At 41.6% G+C, this 22,185-nt stretch overlaps 1 protein-coding gene across 1 annotated transcript in view; it reads right to left on the bottom strand.

The window, feature by feature from the left end:
* Nucleotides 1–5,741: 5,741 nt before the first annotated feature.
* LOC126281984 (juvenile hormone esterase-like) overlaps nt 5,742–22,185 on the bottom strand; it is a 49,222-nt gene continuing 32,778 nt past the window's right edge. Inside the window, exons 8-10 of the mRNA XM_049981367.1 lie at nt 17,578–17,701; nt 10,321–10,450; nt 5,742–6,034 (exon numbers count right to left, since the gene is read on the bottom strand). Of these exons, the coding sequence (XP_049837324.1) occupies nt 5,887–6,034; nt 10,321–10,450; nt 17,578–17,701 (402 nt within the window). The 3' untranslated portion in view covers nt 5,742–5,886. The remainder of the gene's footprint in view (nt 6,035–10,320; nt 10,451–17,577; nt 17,702–22,185) is intronic.

The raw sequence follows: 22,185 nt of genomic DNA on the forward strand, positions 1-22,185 counted from the left end.
CACATTGGAAGCGTGTATTCGTCATCGCCATACTGGCGTATCACCCTGCGTGATGGTATGGGGTGCCATTGGTTACACGTCTCGGTCACCTCTTGTTCGCGTTGACGGCACTTTGAACAGTAGACGTTACATTTCAGATGTGTTACGACCCGTGGCTCTACCCTTCATTCGATCCCTGCGAAATCCTATATTTAAGCAGGATAATGCACGACCGCATGTTGCAGGTCCTTTACGGGGCTTTCTGGATATATAAAATGTTCGACTGCTGCCTTGGCCAGCACATTCTCCAGATCTCTCACCAATTGAAAACGTCTGGTCAATGGTGGCCGAGCAACTGTCTCGTCACAATACGCCAGTCACTGCTCTTGATGAACTGTGGTATCGCGTTAAAGCTGCATGGGCAGCTGTAGCTGTACACGCCATCCAAGCTCTGTTTGAGTCAATGCCCAGGCGTATCAAGGCCTTATTACGGCCAGTGGTGGTTGTTCTGGGTACTGATTTCTCAGGACCTATGCACCCAAATTGTGTGAAAATGTAATCACATGTCAGTTCTAGTATAATATATTTGCCCAATGAATACCCGTTTATCATCTGCATTTCTTCTTGGTGTAGCAATTTTAATGGCCAGTAGTGTAATTGCACATTTCTCGTGAAAATTATGACGCTTGAAGTTCAAAGTGGACGTGTGTGACTTTGATGGTGACCCTGCTAATGATGTTCTAAAGAAGTCACATCTCAGATTGCTGAACCATACTTCGGCAGCACGGTATGGCCGCCTGGTTTGAGGCGCCATGCACGGATTGCGCGGCCCCTTACGCCAGAGGTCCGAGTCCTCCCTCGGGCGTAGAGGTGTGTGTTGTTCTTAGCATAAGTTAGTTCAAGTAGTGTGTAAGTTTAGCAACCGATGACCTCAACAGTTTGGTCCGTTAGGAATTCAAACGCATTTGAACATTTGAACCAAACATCGTCACACCACGCAGTGTCGCATGAGGAAGATTAACATACAACTAGAGTAATCGCTGTCATTTCCAGTAGTGCCTATCGTATCGTCGCTAAAGGATTTTACCAGACACAAAAAGTACACTACGCTTGCATCAGTAGCCGAGCAGTTCTAGGCGCTTCAGTCTGGAACCGCACGACCGGTACGGCCGCAGGTTCGAATCGGTCCTCGGGCATGGATGTGTATGATGTTCTTAGGTTGGTTAGGTTTACGTAGTTCTAAGTTATAGGGGACTGTTGACCTCAGATATTAAGTCCCAGAGGGCTGAGAGCCATTTGAACCATTTGAGCTTCCATCAAGAGCCATTTCCTGTTCGAAAATTTCCGTGGTGGATAGTGTTCAGAACAGATTTCTTTCTTCTGAGTTTTTGTATTGTGTATGCTCGATGTTAACAAATTCCTCTTTTTCAGAAACGCTTTCCTTACCATTGTCAGACTACATTTTATATCCTCTCTACTTCGACCGTCATCAGCTATTTTGCTCCCCAAATAGCAAAACTCCTACTTTAAGTGTCTCATTTCCTAATCTAATTCCGTCAGCATCACCCGATTTAATTCGACTACATTCCATTATCCTCGTTTTTCGTTTGTTGATGTTCATCTTATATCCTCCTTTCAACTGATCTTCCAAGTCCTTTCCTGCCTCTGACAGAATTGCAATGTCATCTGCGAACCTCAACGGTTTTATTTCTTCTCCATGGATTTTAATAACTACTCCGAATGTTTATTTTGTTTTCTTCACTGCTTGCCCAAAATACAGATTGAATAACATCGGGGAGAGGCTACAACCGTGTCTCACTCCCTTCCCAACCACTGCTTCCCTTTCATGTCCCTCGACTCTTATAACTGCCATCTGGTTTCTGTACAAATTGTAAATAGCCTTTCGCTCCCTGTATTTTACCCCCCGCCACCTTCAGAATTAGAAAGAGAGTATTCCAGTCAACATTGTCAAAAGCTTTCTCTGAGTCTACAAATGCTAGAAACGTAGGTTTGCTTTTCCTTAATGTAGCTTCTAAGATAAGTCGTAGGGTCAGTATTGCTTCACGTGTTCCAACATTTCTACGGAATCCAAACTGTTCTTCCCCAAGGTCAGCTTCTACTAGTTTTTCCATTTGTCTGTAAGGAATTCGCGTTAGTATTTTGCAGCCGTGATTTATTAAACTGATAGTTCAGTCATTTTCACATATGTCAACACCTGCTTTCTTTGGGATTGGGATCATCATATTCTTCTTTAAGTCTCAGGGTATTTCGCCTGTATCATACATCTTGCTCACCAGATGGTAGATTTTCGTCAGGACTGGCTCTCCCAAGGCTGTCAGTAGTTCTAATGGAATGTTGTCTACTCCTAGGGCCTTGTTTCGACTCAGGTCTTTCAGTGCTCTCTCAAACTCTTCATGCAATATCATATCTCCCATTTCATCTTCATCTACATCCTCTTCCATTTCCATAATATTGTCCTCAAGTACATCGCCCTTGTGTAGAACCTCTGTATACTCCTTCCGCCTTTCTGCTTTCCCTTCTTTGCTTAGAACTGGGTTTCCATCTGAGCTCTTGATATTCATGCAAGTGGTTCTCTTTTCTCCAAAGATTTCTTTAATTTTCCTGTAGACAGTATCTATCTTACTCCTAGTGAGATAAGCCTCTACATCCTTACATTTGTCCTCTTGCCACCACTGCTTAGCCATTTTGAACTTCCTGTCGATCACATTTTTGAGGCGTGTGTATTCCTTTTTGCCTGTTTCATTTACTGCATTTTTGTATTTTCTCCTTTCATCAATTAAATTCAATATTTCTTCTGTTAACCAAGGATTTCTACTAGCCTTCGTCTTTTTACCTAATTGATACTCTGCTGCCTTCACTACTTCATCTTCTTCTACTGTATTTCTTTCCCACATTCCTGTCAATTGTTCCCTTATACTCTCCGTGAAACTCTGTACAACCTCTGGTTTAGTCAGTCTATTCAGGTCCCATATCCTTAAATTCCCACCTTTTTGCAGTTTCTTCAGTTTTATTTTACAGTTCATAACCAATAGATTGTGGTCAGAGACCACGTCTGTCCCTGGAAATGTCTTACAATTTAAAACCTGTTTCCTAAATCTCTGTCTTACCATTATATAATCTATCTGAAACCTGTCAGAATCTCCAGGTTTCTTCCATGTATACAACCTTCTTTCATGATTCTTGAACCAAGTGTTAGCTATGATTAAGTTGTGCTCTGTGCAGAAGTCTACCAGGCGGCATGCTGTTTCATTTTTTCCCCTCAACCCATATTTAACTACTACGTTTCCTTCTTTCCCTTTTCCTACTACCGAATTCCAGTCACCCATGACTATTAAATTTTGGTCTCCCTTCACTATTTGAATAATTTATTTTATTTCTTCATACATTTCTTCAATTTCTTCGTCATTTGCAGAGCTAGTTGGCATATAAACTTGTACTACTGTAGTAGGCGTGGGCTTCGTGTCTATCTTGGCCACAATAATGCGTTCACTATGCTGTTTGTAGTGGCTTACCCGCACTCCTATGTTTTTATTCATTATTAAACCTTCTCCTGCATTACCCCTATTTGATTTTGTATTTATAGCCCTGTATTAACCTGACCATAAGTCTTGTTCCTCCTGCCACTCAACTTCACTAATTCCTACTATATCTAACTTCAACCTACCCATTTCCCTTTTTAACATGTCTAACCTACCTGCCCGATTAAGGGATCTGACATTCCACGCTCCGATTCGTAGAACGCCTGTTTTCTTTCTCCTTATAACAGCATCATCCTGAGTAGTCCCCGCCCGGAGATCCGAATGGGGGACTATTTTACCTCCGGAATATTTTACCCCAGAGGACGCCATCATCATTTAATCATACAGTAAAGAGGCATGCCCTCGGGAAAGATTACGGAAGTAGTTTCCCCTTCCTTTCAGCCGTTCGCAGTACCAGCACCACAAGGCCGTTTTGGTTATTGTTACAAGGCCAGATTAGTCAATCATCCAGACTGTTGCCCTTGCAACTACTGAAAAGGCTGCTGCCCCTCTTCAGGAACCACACGTTTGTCTGGCCTCTCAACAGATACCCCTCCATAGTGGTTGCACCTACGGTACGGCTATCTGTATCGCTGAGGCACGCAAGCCTCCCCACCAACGGCAAGGTGCATGGTTCATGCGGGGATGGGAATATTATGATTCAAATTTAATGTGTCAATTTGTCATTCTGTTCAATCGACATGATTATGAAACTGATTTGTGAAGGAAGAGTTCTAATGGAATTTCAGGTAAATACAGTAATGATGTTACCTTTTTTTGACTATTGCTGCACCATCGAACTAACTTATTGTACTGAAACTTGTTAGATTGTGTATTGTTTGGACGTTGATAAATTCATTAAATTTAAAATCTGCCTTGATCACTTTTTCTCAATACACGAAATAACGTAGTTTTGCCATATTTTCGTATATTTCATTTCTTACCAACAGTTCTCTTACAATTCTTTTTAATGGATGGTTCAACCAAGTATCTTCGACAAAGTGTTCGATTTGCAACTAACAGAGGACTCATTGCACCTCTGGAGTGTATCTGTGTAGATACAGTAATTTCCAGCTTTAGAAAACCGGCGCGCAAGACATAGGAGTTCTGCAACGCATTATCCAGATTTGCGCAGAATAGAGGTAAGGAGGAAAGATTACGATTTTTTTACTTATTCAATCAGGGCAAACTTTTGATATTCTGACACAGTTTTTGTGATCAGTTTTTGCAAAGCCAATTACTCTAGGATTCATGTCCAAGTTAATTTTTACAGGCTGTTTATACCGTTCAAAATTGTTGCAGTCAGATTGCTAATTTTTACAATGTGAATGACTTCTAGTTTCATTATGACAATTGATTAGTTTAGCAGTGCAGCTTGTCTGTCACATTAGGAATATACAAGTTTCATTACGACAGTTCATTTATTATCACAACTATGGCTTACAACCAGAAACAGTACATTTCAGGCGATATTTTTATCTATTTAGAAAACTTTCACTATATTTTTATATGTCTGGAAAACTTTCAATTGCTCTCAAGCACTCCGGTTTAACTTCGTTCAGCATTTCTCTTCACCAAGGCTTTCAGTCCACTTAAATTTGTGATGAAGCTCTCTTTGTTTACGTGACATGGTACATGATATTTCAACCACCATCGGAAGGTCGCCATACGATATCGTGGGGTGAGAAAGCTGGTCTGTGATTCCCAACAAGAAAATCCTCCCAAGAACAAATCTGCAGTAGACACGAAAGTTTCTAAATCCAAGTAAACAAAACTAACCTTTTTTCATTATATCAGGTAAAACATATTCATTCTACTAGTTCTTCTTTTTATTTTTAACTTGCTGAATAGAAAACCAGTCCAGGCGAAAGAAGAAAGGGATTTATGTTCCACAATATTTCTGAAGGCGCTGAAACTCAGCACAGAGGAACTAATTTTTGGTCCAGTAAGTTTTTTGACTGTTCTCCTCATCCACATCTCAATTACTTTCTAATTTTTTCACGTTCCTACCCACGGTTTACCCATCACAACCATAGAAAAAAATACTCTACACAAAAATGGTTGGGAAACAATATGAAATGTCATTAAGGGGACATATCTAGCGTTAGATGTACGGATGTTATGATTGTAGAAGATTGAGGAAAGAACGTCAGTTTCATGTTCATTTTCGCTAAAGTACTGGAGTCTGGTGGGCACCAAAAGAAGAACATTGGCCAAATAAGCTTTGAGGTAAAAATAAATTTATTAACAAACAATTATTTTAATATAAAAACAAGGAAGCAATTTTTTTAAGTGTAACTATACACAGTTTTTGTAGAGCATTTGGTCTTTTGCTGTAGGGGACCAACAGTTGACTGAATACAACGTGCTACAAGTGCAGTAGATCTCTCCAAAACGCCATTCGCTCCTGGAGGAAGTGCTGATGCGACACGAATTCGAGCTTCATGTCCATGTAGCTGTCCGTGTCCTCTGTGAACCTGTCCCACGTCATCGTGCTTCCCTCCGGCGTTGGATCTCTGCGAAAATAAACAAGGTACACAATGAATCCTTCCCGTCATATGCGTACGTCTACTTCTTACTTCAGTTTCCAAACACAGATGAAGTTTTCTCTGTACTTAGTATTATTCATGGACTTTGAGCAGAATTCGTTCCAAATATTGCTCACAGACACAGGCTAAGTGTATGATATGAGGGAAGCACAGTCCCAGCACCTTACTACAGGCAAGGTGATAGTGATGTTCCGTTTAATTTGTCTCCATTGGTTTGTAAAATGTTATTCTCATATATTAAAGGTAAAATAATCATTTTGTTAATTTGCATTGACGTGTAATTACTCTGTGTGCTATCAATGAAGGCTAGACAACATCGCTACTGTTATGAATATCATACGAATACTCATTAGGATTTTCGAGTTACTGTATAGTCTTCACGTAGAATCAATTATTGTTAATAATTCTGTTTCACTGCTTCGTCTCCCCCACCCCGGTCTATCACAAAGTGTAATAAACATGCAGTCACAGACACAGACACACACACACACACACACACACACACACACACACACACTCACACTCACACACACACACACACACATAACAGACTCATATCACATTTACTTTCCTTTGGTGTTTGTTGTGAAAAATCGGGTACAATTTGAAAATAATACTAACATTCAGAGGTGTAACACCCGGAAAAATAACCTCTACTATTCCGAAGTTAAACCTACTGCTGCACATTAAGAAAAGAAGTAGACAGCCATAAAAGTACTTGATCGACTCCCTCGTGAATTAAAGGTACTGGCAGATAATGGTTTCAAAAACAAGTTCAAATCATTTCTATGTGGCATCTACATCCAGTCTATACATCACCCTCTAAATCGGTATTATATATGTGTTTGGGCTACATTTGTCAAATTTTTATGTACATATTTTTTGAAAAAATCTAGGTGTATAATGGCTACCATGTGGACATATTTCTAGAGAGGAAGTGTACCCTTTTGACATGATTCACGACATGGCGAGTGTCACGAATAAGGTCCACGGAACACGCAAGAGAACTAATCGAAACGAGTCTAATAGCTAACATACATGGAACTGCATACAAATGCTCGCACATAGATTCAAATAATTTGCAACAGATCGTCATATGTCACTCCATACGCTGTTTTCAGTATCCTTTGTATCTACGAGTTTGAAGAAATTATTTTCAGGAGACTGGCTTAGCATTACCATTTAATGTGAAGTGAATTCGTATTGAATATATGTTTCTGAACATTCTGAATATGTAAAATGATAGTGGTTGGATATACACAAAAAAAACTGTATTGCCCAAATGACCTAGTCGGATGTTAGAGTAACTACGTAGACGTATACATCACCTGCGAGTGTGTAAATGAGCACGGTTTCAATTAACTGTGACAGTGTGAGGGGTCCACCTGCACGTGGAGCCCGATTGTGTAATATATTTCATGAAAAATGACCTGAAATTGTTATTTTATATAGAAGAGATTGTATTTTGACACCACTGAACGAAAGATGTTGCCTGAGTGGCAGAATCTATCGCGACTACGAGTGCAGTACAAGCTGCCGTTGCACTCTGTTATAGGTAGGGCGTAAGACTTAAAGCTAGTGGCTAGCTGTGAGAGTTTAGTTGTTGACCTATGAATACAGCATAATACTATTTTTATAAAATGAAGTGATTAATAATATTGTTTGTACTCACACAGGCCCAGTTAATGTTAGGTCGTAGTTATTTCTATAAAAGTGTAAATTTGTGAGGCTATAAGATTGTCAAGAATTGAAGTGACACTGATCGGTAACGGATACTGACAATTTTCCATAGCAATTAGAGACGAGTAATGAATTGATACTGTAACTCAAAGGGAAACCAAATGGAACAAATTGGAAAGGTAATGAAATTCTGAATGTTTAATTTTAAGGGTGCAGCAACGCGATGTGGATTTTGCTGAATTTGACAGTACTCGCCGTTGAATGTTGAATTTTTACAAAGAACGTTACAACATATAGAATGTTCATCAGAGTGCTTTAGTGTTACTCTCTTTTAGTGTTGTTACTAGGCCTGGTAGGGTATATAACTGGCGTCAGATATTGAGTGATCGCTGCGAAGAAACGGCATAAAGTCGTTCGAGACGGTTATCAGCATCTGACAGAGTTTGAATGCATTCTCATTGCGGGTCTCCAGCTGGTGAGATCGTGCAGTCTCCCCACTGTGCGGTAGTCGGATGCGGCAGTGGCCCGATACTGGAGTGCATAGGAACGTGAGGGCAAGAGTACTTGTCGTACTCTGGGTCGCCCACGTCTGACTACCACGATGGAGGATAGCCATATTGAGCACAAAGTCCATCTCCACATCTGTGCCTGCCAACCGAGAACAAGTCGTGGACTCCACGTAACACACCGTGTCATCCTGCACCTTCTGTGGAAAACTAGCATTAGGTTGATTAGGGGGCTACCGTCTCACTCACATACCGCGCTAACACTACAATACAAAAGAGCTGCGTTTTTTACGTGCCGTGAAAGGGAAGCACGGGCTGCTGACGAATAGCTTCACATTACGTTCAGCAATGAATCACGAATAACTGTCGTCGACTATAGACAGGACGCCGACGTGAGAAGATGTCACATTCTTCCATTGTTTTGTAGATACATAGCAGAGTTTCTCATTGCGTCGTGGCCTGAGGAGGTATCGGGTACGTCTTCTGGTCACGGCTGATACTAATTGAGTGGATTCTGTCTGCGCAACGGTACGTCTACGTCACGGATATCCTGCGTCCTCGTATGTTACCCCTGATGTGATAGTATTACTGTGTCACTTTTCAGCGGGACAATGATCGGCCTCTATCAACTGTCTGCGTGATGGTTTACTCCTGTGAACAGTGAGATCCCCAGATCTCTAACGTCGACTTCATCCCCCTCGCAGTATCCAGGATATCAACGACCAGCTACAACAGTTGTGGATCAGCGTGACTTAGTCGAGGATGCAACGGCTTTATGAGCTTCCTTCTATCCGTATCAGTGTATGCATCCAGACCACTGAGGTCACAGATTTGTCACTGATAAGTGAGTTCCCACAGCCAAGTTGTTTGTAAACTTGACTCGATTATGTAACCACTGAAATAAGATTATACATCATCTCACTCCGTAATGTTTCACTTCGCTTCCTCCGCCTCATCTTCGTGCTTCATTGTTTTCACAGGCGTTGTACTAATTGTAATCATTATTTTGAGGAGGCGATGACTCAGTTTTTAAAACAAATTGAGTAATAATGTCAAAATTTCATGAATAACAAGAGTTTTGGGCAAACAGCTGATAATACTCAGCCCTCTATACCATAATTAAGCCGCTACATTGGAGAATCTCTCCCCAACTGAGAACGTCTGGAGCAGTATGGGCAGGGTCCTCTAACCATCTCGGGATTTAAAGCATCTAACATGACAATTGGACAGAATTTTGCACGACGTCCCTCAGGAGGATGTCCAATATCTCTGTCAACCATTGCCAGGCCGAATATCTGGTTGCATAAAGGCCAGATGTGGACCGACACGTTAATCACTGGGTCATTTGTGGACTCTTTCTCTTAAACAAATCATTGAGTTTTACGAAATTCTGATGATTTGTTGTCTTTTCATGTACATCACACCTACACGATTTTCATCCCGTTCTGGCAACGCCTTCTTGCTGCGTCGTTTTCTCGTCTTAGAGTGTACGTGTAATACTAAAATTTCTGTTCATCGCAAAATGTAAACAGCAGTTTCATGTGACTATTTCTGAAGTTGGTGATATGCACAGTATGTTACGCTGTCTTCACGTGTATCCCTACTGCATTAGAAATTGGGATTATCCTCTTAAGAATGCAGCCCTCATACTGTTCTTTTCGCACTGTAAACAACTTTTACGTCTTTAAACTGTTTGTTAAGTCACATCGTAGGTGCTGTGGCTAATCGAGTTAATTATGAACAATATTGGCCGCAAGTTGGTCTCTTGGGCGCCTCAAGAACTGTTGCAAGAACTCGTCGAATCTCTCTATGGAGAACAGTTGTATAAACGATCCTTTCCAACTGATGTTGTGTAACGTTCGAAACGCGTAGTGAAACAAGTGAAAACTCTCTGAATGGCGCAGAATTATAATTTTTCAAAGCGGAGCTGCTTATTTATGAAAAGTCCCTTATGTTACCATGAGACCTCGTTATTTGTTTCCTTTTATCCTATAGTTTTGGAACTGAGTTCTATTATTTATTCTGCATTTTCAGACAGTAATGTGTGTACGAACCGTAAAGACTTACCCGTATTTGCCAAAGTTTGTCCACAATGTTGTCAGCTGTTGAATAACTTTCCCATCGTTGGAAGCTGGATCTTTATCCGGTCCAATTATACCAGGAAACAAATACGCTATTTCCATTGCGTGGTTCATACCTGTGAAAATAAAACAGAAAAAATGTGTGATTCATAAATTCAGGCTCTACGGCTACTAAAATAACCACATCAGATACATTTCTTTTATGGCGTGAAACATACCTAGAAGCCTGTAACTAGGTGCAAGTATTTGCACTAAATACTAACAGCGGACACAATGGCGTTCAACCGACTCTTTCTTATATCTGTATCTTGTAAGTTCTTATGTAATGCAAAATCCACGTTTAGAAGTTGCATGAACCTTACGCACTAGTTGCCAGTAAAATTCTTGATTGCTTTTATGACCTACCTGATCACACCCGATACATTGTTGGGCACAAATCGTGATGTATCAGATAAAAGATACACGTGCAAGAATGCTCACCTCCAAAGAGTTGGAAGATTTTTATCTTCGTGCTAGATTGTCTAATACATGAGACATCATAAAATTCTTATGAGAAGGATTTCCAAATGGATTGTAGGGAAGCCCTTATAAACGACGTGCAGTTTCTTCTCAAAGCAATACAATTAATGAGGAGTTTCTCTGAAGCTACTAAACGGATTTCTGAGTGTGAAACAGTTTGAAGTGGTATATTTTGTATCCGCTAAGCCAGCAGAAGAAAGTACTATAATTTTCTTTTGGAAACAGAAGTTCATACCAGAATCTCTTTAAGTAACGCTGCCATGACTTTTTGGATGAATGAAAACTATTAATGAAGGTGTTGTGTGGTAGATGACGGAGAATACATTCTACGAGTACTGCCGATTTTCTTTCCTATGCCAAATGCGAGCTGAGCGATGGAAAAGTATGTCTCCGTATGTTCACTTAGAAAATAGGTTATCTATATTTATCCGGCAGGATTTTGTGAGAACTACGTCTCTCTTCCAAGAATATATGCTGCAGTATCATGATGATCAGTTAGAAATGTATTCATAGTGTGTGTCTGAATACGTTCAATGTCTCTTTACGTGCCGAATGGTCATAGACTCCAAACACGGGGAAAACACTCTAGAATTAATTTTTATGTATATCATCAAGGAGCTGCTACTAAACTTTAATTTGCTGCAGCCACTTTTGATTATTCTTTCATCATGTGTTAGTCCTGAAAATTAATTCAAGCGGAACGAAGGCCATCGGTGTATTTAAGAGAATTGTCACCACACACAGCAGTCTGAAGTTCCTGACACAACAATTTTTATCGTTATGTGAATGTTATCAGCTTTTTAGATTAAATTTCACGCTTATATACTGCGACTGAGTGGATTCATAGAGGTCCACTTGCTGCACTTGTTGCCGTATGGTAATCGTATTGAGATCGAAATACTGAAAGTAAAAAGCTGATACGAGTGATCTTATTAAATTTTCTGTCCATCCGACTCCAGTGACATTTAATAAGAGTTGATCTACTCTTAAATGGGAAAATGAATCAGATTTTAGGTTGAGTATGTCTGTGGGGCACTCAATAACTTGGTGACTGCTGTGATACGTATGGGAGTGGTGTGGGCTTCGCAAGTAACCCTTAAAAAATTATATATATATATATATATATATATATATATATATATATATATATAAATTTCTGCTTTACTTGAGACTATTAACGATTGTATCCCTACTGGATAACAACAATGAGGAAGAAATGAACGCACATACCACCACTGCATGACTTGGGATGATCACATTTTACGCCTGGACCGCAGATTCCGCTGCGATCGCGAGCCATGTGTTAAGTGAGGATAACCATTGGTTGTTAAACCGCAGCCCTCATTATGGTCAAATCAGATCGCTGCTGTTTGTGTCTCTATCATTTCACTTCATACATTGTTTGCTCCTTAGTGCTGCTGACCAGCCGAGAAAGAGTAATTAACACTTACCACTAACGCAAAAATTAGTCTTTTTTCTTATTAAGTGATGACCGGGTTATGTGCTTTTCAGTACACAATTTTGATGTTATTTTGGACTTGGCATCCGATCTGTTTGGACTGTATCCGCTATCGCACGGCAACATTGGCTTTTTGCACACTTTATTGAAGTACAAGATTTGGATTTTTATGTTCTCCCACTCTCTTCGGATGTGTGGGATCTGAAAACAGTGCGTCGAACTCTACGAGCAGTGTTTCAGTACCTGGAGAGATACAAAAGATAGCAATAAGTATCTACGGAGTTAGAAAATATGAACAAACATTTTCGAATTATGGCAGCAGCAGATCACACTGCAACAAGAGCAAAAGCGCCAGCGACAATAGCATTTACTGCATTAGCAAAATGTTCAGCACAACGACTTCGTTCGTTAGTTTATAACAGTCTAACACGATATAGAGAAATCGTATTTAGGCCGTTTCGTAGTTTACTATGAATTTGGTGAAGTTGTTGATCCGGTGATTAAGGTGCTTTCCTTCTGTCTTCTAGTAATTTGTTATATGAAGAAGTGAAGAAATAATGGCCTCTCTCTGCCAGCATAGATTTCGACGATGTTTGTGATATATTGAAGCAGCACTATCACAGATAAACTCTCGTTGCGACCACTCAGTGGCTCGACAGTCAATGCCCAAAGAAGGTCAGTCAGCAGTATGCATCATGGGTTGTCGGCCTGCAGAACTTGTGAGTAACGAACGCAAAGAAATCATTCAGGTTTTCTTTCAATGAAGATGTTGCTCCCGACTGTGAAATGATATCATGCTCTCACCTCTTGACCCAATCCACGGCGTAGATCACAACGTGCAGACATTCCAGGCAGCGTTCTTGACTCAGAAATCTTCCGATGAGTAAGTGCATGTAGGCAAAAACACAAACCTTCGTTGGGAACACTAACTGAGTGACTGTGTTGAGGTCAAATGGCGTGCTCTGGAGGAATGTACAGATCGAAGAGATGCAGGACTGCACATATTTCGAAGACGTTGTTTCCTACGGAGCAATGTACCTGAGCTTAAACACCGGAATCCAATCTGATGATAGAATAAGGCGTCCGAAAGGCATTGTAAATAAAAACCTTTAAATTTTGTTGTTCATCCACATCTACATCTCCGTGATTACTCTGCTATTCACAATAAAGAGCCTGACAGAGGGTTCAATGGATCACCTTCAGGCTGTCTCTACCGTTCCACTCTCGAACGGCACGCGGGAAAAGCGAGCACTCAAATTTTTCTGTGCGAGCCCTGATTTCTCTTATTGTATCGTGATGATCATCTCCCTATATAGGAATGCTTTCGCAATCGGAGGAGAAACCTGGTGACTGAAATTTCATGAGAAGATCCCGTCGCAACGGAAAACGCGTTTGTTTTAATGATTGCTGCTCCTATTCACGTATCATGTCTGTGACACTATCTCCCCTATTTAGCGATAATACAGAACGAGCTTCCCTTCTTTCTACTTTTTCGATATCATCCGTCAGTCCCACCTGATGCGGATCTGACACCGCACAGCAATACTCCAGAATAGTAGGGCGGACAAGCTTAGTGCAAGCAATCTCTTTGGTAGACCTGTTGCACATTCTAAGTGTTCTGCCAATGAACCGCAATCTTTGGTTTGTTGTACCCACAATATTATCTATCTGATCGTTCCAATTTAGGTGATTTGTAATTGTAATCCCTAAGTATTTAGTTGAATTTACAGCCTTCAGATTTGTGTGATTTACCGCGTAATCGGCATTTAGCTGAATTCTTATAGTACTCATGTGAATAACTTCACACTTTTTCTTATTCAGGCTCAATTGCCACTTTTGGCACCATACAGATATTTTATCTAAATGGTTTTTCAAGTCGTTTTGACCATCTGATTACAAGACGATAAATGACAGCATCATCTGCAAACAATCTAAGACGGCTGCTCAGATTGTCTCCTATGTCGTTAATATAGATCACGAACAATAGAGGGACCATAACACTTCCTTGCGGAACGCCAGATATTACTTCTGTTTTACTCGATGACTTTCCATCTATTACTACGATCTGTGCCCTTTCTCACAGGGAATCACGAATCCAGTCGCACAACTGAGGCGATTGTCCGTAGGCACGCAGTTTGGTTAGAAGACGCTTGATTATGTTAGTTTTTGTTTTTGTAGTAAAATATATCCGTCCACCCTGTATCACACGGTCTTTACATACGTCAGACTTATAGTAATCTTCTATGTATCTTCTGAACATATAGTTTACTCATTTTGAGAAGCAAGGGCCGATCTGCGAAAGCATATCGCAGAACTACTTCCGCATGATCGTTAATAATAACCTTTATTCTCGGTAACCGGTTTCGGTAATCAATGGTTTTTAATAATTTTTATAAAATATTTTAATGGCTTTGTGCGTGAATCTGTGGTTTTTGTTTATTTTTACAACCTTTGTTAAGCAGTCTATTGTACATCAGTTTACGCTAATGGTACCAAATATAAATTCAGCGTCTACATAGGTACATTTCGTAATTAACGCTATAAGGATAACTTTTTGGAATCTGCATTAATTATTAATTGGCAATATATTTGCAAACATTTATAGGTTTCCAGAATGAGATATTCACTCTGTAGCGAAGTCTGCCCTGATATGAAACTTCCTGGCAGATTAAAACTGTGTGTCGGACCGAGACTCAAACTCGGGACCTTTGCTTTTCACGGGCAAGTGCTCTACCAGCTGAGCTACCCAAGCACGACTCACGCCCCGTTCTCACAGCTCTACTTCTATCAGTAGTTCGTCTCCTACCTTCCAAACTTTACAGAAGCTCTCCTTCGAACTTTGCAGAACCAGCTCTCCTGAAAGAAAGGATATTGCGGAGAAATTGCTTAGCCACAGCCTGGCGGATGTTTCCAGAATGAGATATCCTATCTTTCAGGAGTGCTAGTTCTGCAAAGTTCGCAGGAGAGCTTCTGTAAAGTTTGGAAGGTAGGAGACGAGGTACTGGCAGAAGTAGAGCTGTGAGGACGGGGCCTGAGTCGTGCTTGGGTAGTTCAGTTGGCTAGCCGGCAAGGTAGCTCAGCGTATTCGTGCCCTCTGTAATAAAAAAAAACTGTGTTAATCGATCAACAACGAACTCCAATTGATGTATTACGACGTCCGCCCCGAGCAGATGAAGCGAACAAAATGAGATTTAAAAAAAAAATGTTGGTAGAGCACTTGCCCGCGAAAGGCAAAGGTCCCGAGTTCGAGTATCGGTCCGGCACACAGTTTTAATCTGGCAGGAAATTTCATTTTTAGGTTTATTTTCGTTCTCATTTATTCACATAAATTATTTTTAGTGACACCTAAATGTTACCCTAGCGACACCTGTCGGTCCAGTTGTCAATGGCTGTGCTCTACTGGTCACCGCGTGCCAGTGTCAGTTGAGTGCGCGATGCCGACAAGCGAGGATGATGCGCCGGAGTCGGCCGCTGGTAGGTCGGTTGGGTCTGGCCGCTCCACACAGGACGGATCCCAGGTTGACGACCCGGGCTACGGCGCCGGTACATGAGAGGATAGAACGTCAAGAACGACGATCCACAGGCGCTATTGGAAAGGTACTGGAACGTGTCCTGCTGAAACTCATGCTGGACTTCAACCGACCGGAGAAGCCTTGCTTCCAGGCGAAGCTATCGGTTGAGTTACAACTACTACGCATCACGGAATCTATCCAAGACAATATCAACAAGAAAAAACATACTATTGGAGTCTTTCTCGATATAGAGAAGGCTTATGATAAAGTATGGCGACGCAACTTGATCGTCAAGTTCCGACGTACCACTCCCCTGCCGGACTGCTATTTAAAACTTGTCGACAATTTTCTCCAGGATCGCAGATTATATGTCCGCAATGATGAAAAGAATTCACTAACACGGCCTGTCCTTGAAGCACTTCCATAAGCATCGGTCATATCTCCACTGCTGTTTAATTTATACATTAACGACCTCCCGACGGTGCCACATGTTACTGCCACTTCCTATGCCGACGACACAGCGCTCATGACTGCAGGAACCAGAATGGAACACCTCGTCACACGGATGCAGCGCCAACTAGATTTAGTGGACCCCTGAACCCACAGGAACAAAATAACGGTCGATGGCTCTGAGCACTATGGGACTTAACTTCTGAGGTCATCAGTCCCAAAGATTATAGAACCACTTAAACCTAACTAACCCAAGGACATCACACACATCCATGCCCGAGGCACGATTCGAAGGTGCGACCGTAGAGGTCGCGCGGTTCCAGACTATAGCTCCTATAACCGCTCGGCCACTTCGGCCGCAAACGTTCAATGCAGAGAAAACCAAAGTAATTGCCTTCACATGTCTGAGACCCATTGTCAATGAACGCCTATGGATATCAGACCAGCCACTCCCCTGGGCAACAACTGTAAAATACCTTGGAGTGCAACCGGACGCCAAACTGCTGTATAGTAATCACATTATGGGGAAGAAGACGTCTGGCCTTAAAATGCTGGAAGCTCTCCTCCCATTTCTGACGAGCTCGTACCTGAGTCAACGCACGAAACTCCAGCTGTACCACGTCACAGTTGAACCATCTATTTTATATGGATCGACCTTCTGGGGTACTACGTGTGCCACTAACTATGAGAAGTTACAAGTTACACAAACCAGATGCCTTTCAATGGATCACTGGAGCCCAATGGTGGATCCCGAATCATGATATTCATCGGGCCTTAAGCGAATCTTACCTCTCTGATAAGGTCAAGGAGAACGCACGAACCTTATTTCGGAAGTTGGACATGATACGCGACAGTCCACCACAACTCACCACAGTAGGTACGGTAGAACCTTCACGCAACCTCAAATCTAAAGTACCGAAGGCGACAGTATTTGACGCCCAGTAAATGTTATCCCTACGTAATTCTACATCATTTACGGACGTAAAGTCCTTTAACACTTCTACACACTGTTTTCAAAAATACCGAAAACGGAAAGTTAAAGGTCCCCTCTGTGTGCTAATACTAAAGCTGATAGAAGAAAAAATAAATAAAGTGAAATTTTTACCCTTTGCATTCCCTATAGAAGTAAAAATCAACGAAGTCCATCAGACTTCAGCACCACCACACACACACACTCAAAAAAGAAAAAAAGTATGTAACCGTGACTTCATGTTGACCAACGTTTCAGCTACTGTTACAAGTTCCAGTAGCAAACATCGCAACATGAGCACGTCATATAGCTGGAAATGCTTTTGGTGCTTACCATATTCTGATGAGCCCCATCCATCATAGTCAAAGTAGTAGAAATAGACGGGCAAGCTGCTTGTGTTGATCGCTGATCTAGCAAACGCATATGCAGGCTGTATAAACAAGATGTCAGAGTATACCTGAAAATTACAGAAGAAACGATCGCTTATCAAAATACCCGGAAAGTAAAGGAGAAACAGAAACTTACCAAAAGTATCAAATATTAACAAAGCAAGAGAGAAGCAATGAAAATGATTGTTGTTCCCCAAGCTGTGGGATGGATATCGAAGAAACTAGGTACAGACGTGTGTGCTTTCTCGCAGAAAATTGGATGTTATTTACAAAAATGTTTCGCATGTAGACTTTAATACGTATGACACGGAAAACAGGTACAGTGAAACAGCAGTACAATGTATCATTATAGCTTATAAATGAAGATGGAAAAGGTTTACTTTAGAAGTTAGGCTCCAAAGCCATGCATTTCAGTTTCAATGTATTCCTACAGGTTTCGACTGATTCGATGTCATCCTCCACCTCTTAGTCCACTGCGCTAAAACGTATTTCAAGACCGAAATACCACTTACACGTAAAACAGTCGAAAATATTTTCCACAAGTTCTGATTTTTTACAAATTTGGAAACAACACCTCACTACTCCATTTTCACTCATCTTGACTGTTGTTAACATATTTCAAATTCTTCATTCTCTCTCTCTTTCGCTTATATTTTTATTTATTTTTTCCACGATCAACGTATCTGTTCAACACAAAGCCATGCCACGAACTTGTATCATAGCTGAGATAAGTAAAGTTCATTTCAAACATCTTTTTCGTGACCAGCTATCTTATACAGTTGATGTCTTCTAGATGCGGCTAATTAGTTCTAGGAAGGCAGTAGTGTTACTTTATTTCTTCTGTGTACGACAACAATTTGAGATTAGCAAGCCGTTATCTTCCTTTATAATAGATATCTTCATTTTACAGTAAATTCCTGGCCTTTAATTCTGCTGTCTTCTACGTTACCCCCGCTTTACTTCCATGTTATTCTACCTTTCTATCACGAACCGCTCTTAGATACTTTCCCTGTCCCAATGTTTTCTGAATTTTTCAGTTAAGACTCTCACGATCTTTTCAATTTTGGCTTACTGTTCGTCAGTACTCGGCAACCATCAGAATTCATTTCTGTATCTCTCATTTTGTCTCATCATGATGATATCATGTAGTCTATGTGACGTATTTATCTGTCTCCTAGCGTTATCATCTGACTTCTAGAGTGTGGTGCTTCCTAAAATTACTCTGCGCAAGAAAGTATAGCTTTTTCGAGGCCCGTAACTGTCTCCCACTGTGACGAATCAGTATGAAATTTTGCTTAAGGATGCCTAAAACCTTCATCTGTAATGGGACAAAGGCGTGCCGCCTTCCGACCTGAGCCTCGGGCTCGGAGACGTTTCAAACGGCGAGGTGTCGATACGTGTGAAAGAGGCCGCAGCCAGAAGTTCATGAGAGACTTTTCTCTTCATTTTGTTCGGTATTGTTGGTTGCGTTTGGTCGGTGCTCGTGTCACGCGACATCTTTTCAAGTCAATTGTAGATTCCTTCACTCAGTTTTTGTTTTGTTTTTTGTTACAGAGGGTACCCATCCCCCTCACCAAACACTCTGTGCTACGTGCCGGCTACCCCTAAGGCATCCGGTCACAGTCGTCATTGCAAACTGCACGGACTGTCTAAGCACACCTCCGTCAGACTCAAATTCTCAACTCATCCACACACTGCTAATGTAGTATCCCTGTCCATTATTCTCATCATTCAATACATTTCGCCGATTCCCGTAAGAATCGGCTAAATGCCACGAGTAATGAGAATAATGTAGGGTGTGGATAAGTTGAGAATTTGGTTTTGATGGGAGGCGTGGCGGGGTAGTTCGTGCAGCGGCGATGACCACTGTGACCCGGTGGCTTAGTGGTCAGAGCGTCTGCCTGGTAAGGAGGAGACACAGGTTCGAATCCTGCCCCAGCACAAATTTACAACTTTCCTCATTCATTTAAATAAATTCCCTCTCCTAGCCAAAGTTTTTAATTCCCTTGTGCCTTAATTCATGGTGACTGCTGGATCAAAATGTTTTTCGGACATGTCCGAAGAGACTAGAATAAATGGATGATACTAAAGGAGAACAGAACAGTAAGAACTAAAGATACTAAGTTTGAAAGATAAGAAAATGCTGATCCACACTCTTCTCGTTGAATCTAATCAATTGGCTGTAGTATAAGGAAATTTCCTCATTTCAAGAGCCAGTCTGTTGAGATAATAATAAGAGTGGTGAAAATACAATAAAACCGAGGGGAACTAGGAGTAACTAGATAGTTAGAAATTATGTACGCTCCGATGAGTGGTAGAGTCTATACATCGAAGAATCAATTATCGAAATACGAAGGTACTCATTAAGTGACGTAATACTTCTTTTTTTTCTGAAAGCATATTGGTTTTATTCTTAATTTCAATACACCTCATTATTCCCCGCTCTAATGGCTATGGAACACTGTTTTTGAACAGAATCAAATTTCCCATCACTGCCATACCTTTACGCCATTTAACTGTGAGGGCGTGTATTCCCACATGGTACAACTCTACTCGTCAACCTCGGAGCCAACAGAGGGCTCCAGTTGCGCAGCGAGGTGTTTCGCTGAGATCCGTCCATCACCTCGTATGAGAGAGTCCGCACGTTCCAACGTTGAAGCAGTCACAGCTGAGTGCGGCCGGCCGGCGTGAGGAGATCGGACAGGCTTGAGCGACCTTGCTGCGGTGGTGACAGACCCCTCGTCCAACCACTAATCGTGATGTTGTTCACTGCCAGGTCTCCGTAGACATTCTGCAAGAGCCTATGAACATTTGTGATGCTCTGGTTTTCCACCAAAAGAAACTCAGTAACAGCTCTCTGCTTGGAACGCACCTGCTTTACGGAAGGTACTTTGAAGCCTACATATAGCGACGCCACCTACCGGAAACTCTAGAGGCTGAAGCGTGAATATTCTAGGACGTCAAACAGTAAATTCAACACTTTTCTACCGATATTTCCCGAGAAAAGGAGGGTTGAATTACTTATGGAACTTCCCCTGTACAAGAAAGGTCCAAGAGTCGGAATTGAAATACGAGGTCAAGGGTGTGAGTGATAAGATTCGATACTACTTTGCTATCCTCACTGAAAATGAGGACGAATTTTCGGGACCTGTTCAGAGGAATGGTATAATGGGCACAAAATATGGACTGCGAGTAAACGGATGAAGGGCGAAACTAATGAGGATGCATGGTAATTTACATATCGAAATTGGTGACATATAAGTAGGAAGCAAAATCAGACAGACAGAGCAAGGAGTAGATCAAAGGCAAGCTAGCTCAGGCAAAGAGAGAATTTTTGACATGAGAAATTCTATTTGTATCATACAACGGTTTAATTTGAGGAAGAGAGAACATCCATCTCGAGCAATGCATTGTATGGAAGTGACTCTTGTATTGTGGGAAAACCAGATAAAAGATAATCGAAGCGTTTGAGATGTGGTGCCTTAGAGATAAGGAAAGAGGCGCTTCTCCGCAGAATCGGCAAGGAAAGAGATAAAGAAAGAAAGAGATAATGGGACAGGTGTTGAGACATCACGGAATAACTTCTATGATACCAGACGGAGCTAGCTAGGTTTGTAGATGTAAGGAAAAACAGAGACTGGAATATATCAAACAAATAATTAAGGACGATGGCTGCAAGCGCTACTTTGATATGAAGATGTCGGCACAGAAGCAAAGTTGTGGTGGGCCGCATCAAACCAGACAAAAGAATAAGAAGGTACACTTTCTCTCCCTTAATATTCAGACAAGCTGCCGTGAACTTTCATCCAATTCCATCATGCAAGTCTGACGCACACCATGCACCGGTACTCAGCAGAAGAATTCAACAGCTACGACGGTCCGTGTGGAATCCAAACTCAAATGTTCAAATGTGTGTGGTTTCCTATGGGAGCAAACTGTTGAGGTCACCAGTCCCCAGACTTACACACTACTTGAACTATCTAATGCTGAGAACAACGCCCACATCCATGCTCGATGGAAGACCTAACCTTCGGCGGGAGGAGCCGGGCAGTCCGTGGCAGGCAAATGCTGGGTAAGTGCCTGCACAAAAGAGACGACCAACCACCTTCCCCCGACCTGCAATTCTAGCTTGAAATGTGTGAAATCTTATGGGACTTAACTGCTAAGCTCATCAGTCCCTCAGCGTACACACTGCTTAACCCAAATAATTCTAAGGACAAACACACACAGCTGTGCCCAAGGGAGGACTCGAACCTCCGCCGGGACCAGCCGCACAGTCCTTGACTGCAGCGCCCAAGAACGCTCGGCTAATCCCGCGCGGCTACTAGCGTGAGATCCGTCTCTAATGACCAAGTTGTTCTTTCTTTCTCACTACCGCCCAAACGTTAAACATAACTGAGAAGTGAGACAAAATGTGATGTACAGGATAGCGGCCGCTCGAGTAGACTGTACGGCCTGCAGAGATTTTTGTTTTGTTTTTATTTAAGCGAATTTTTATGATGTCACAAATTGCAGCACATTCTAAGCTTTTCACACTAATTAAGGCCGTATA

Source organism: Schistocerca gregaria, chromosome 7 (assembly GCF_023897955.1).
Source record: "Schistocerca gregaria isolate iqSchGreg1 chromosome 7, iqSchGreg1.2, whole genome shotgun sequence".
NCBI lineage: Eukaryota > Metazoa > Arthropoda > Insecta > Orthoptera > Acrididae > Schistocerca > Schistocerca gregaria.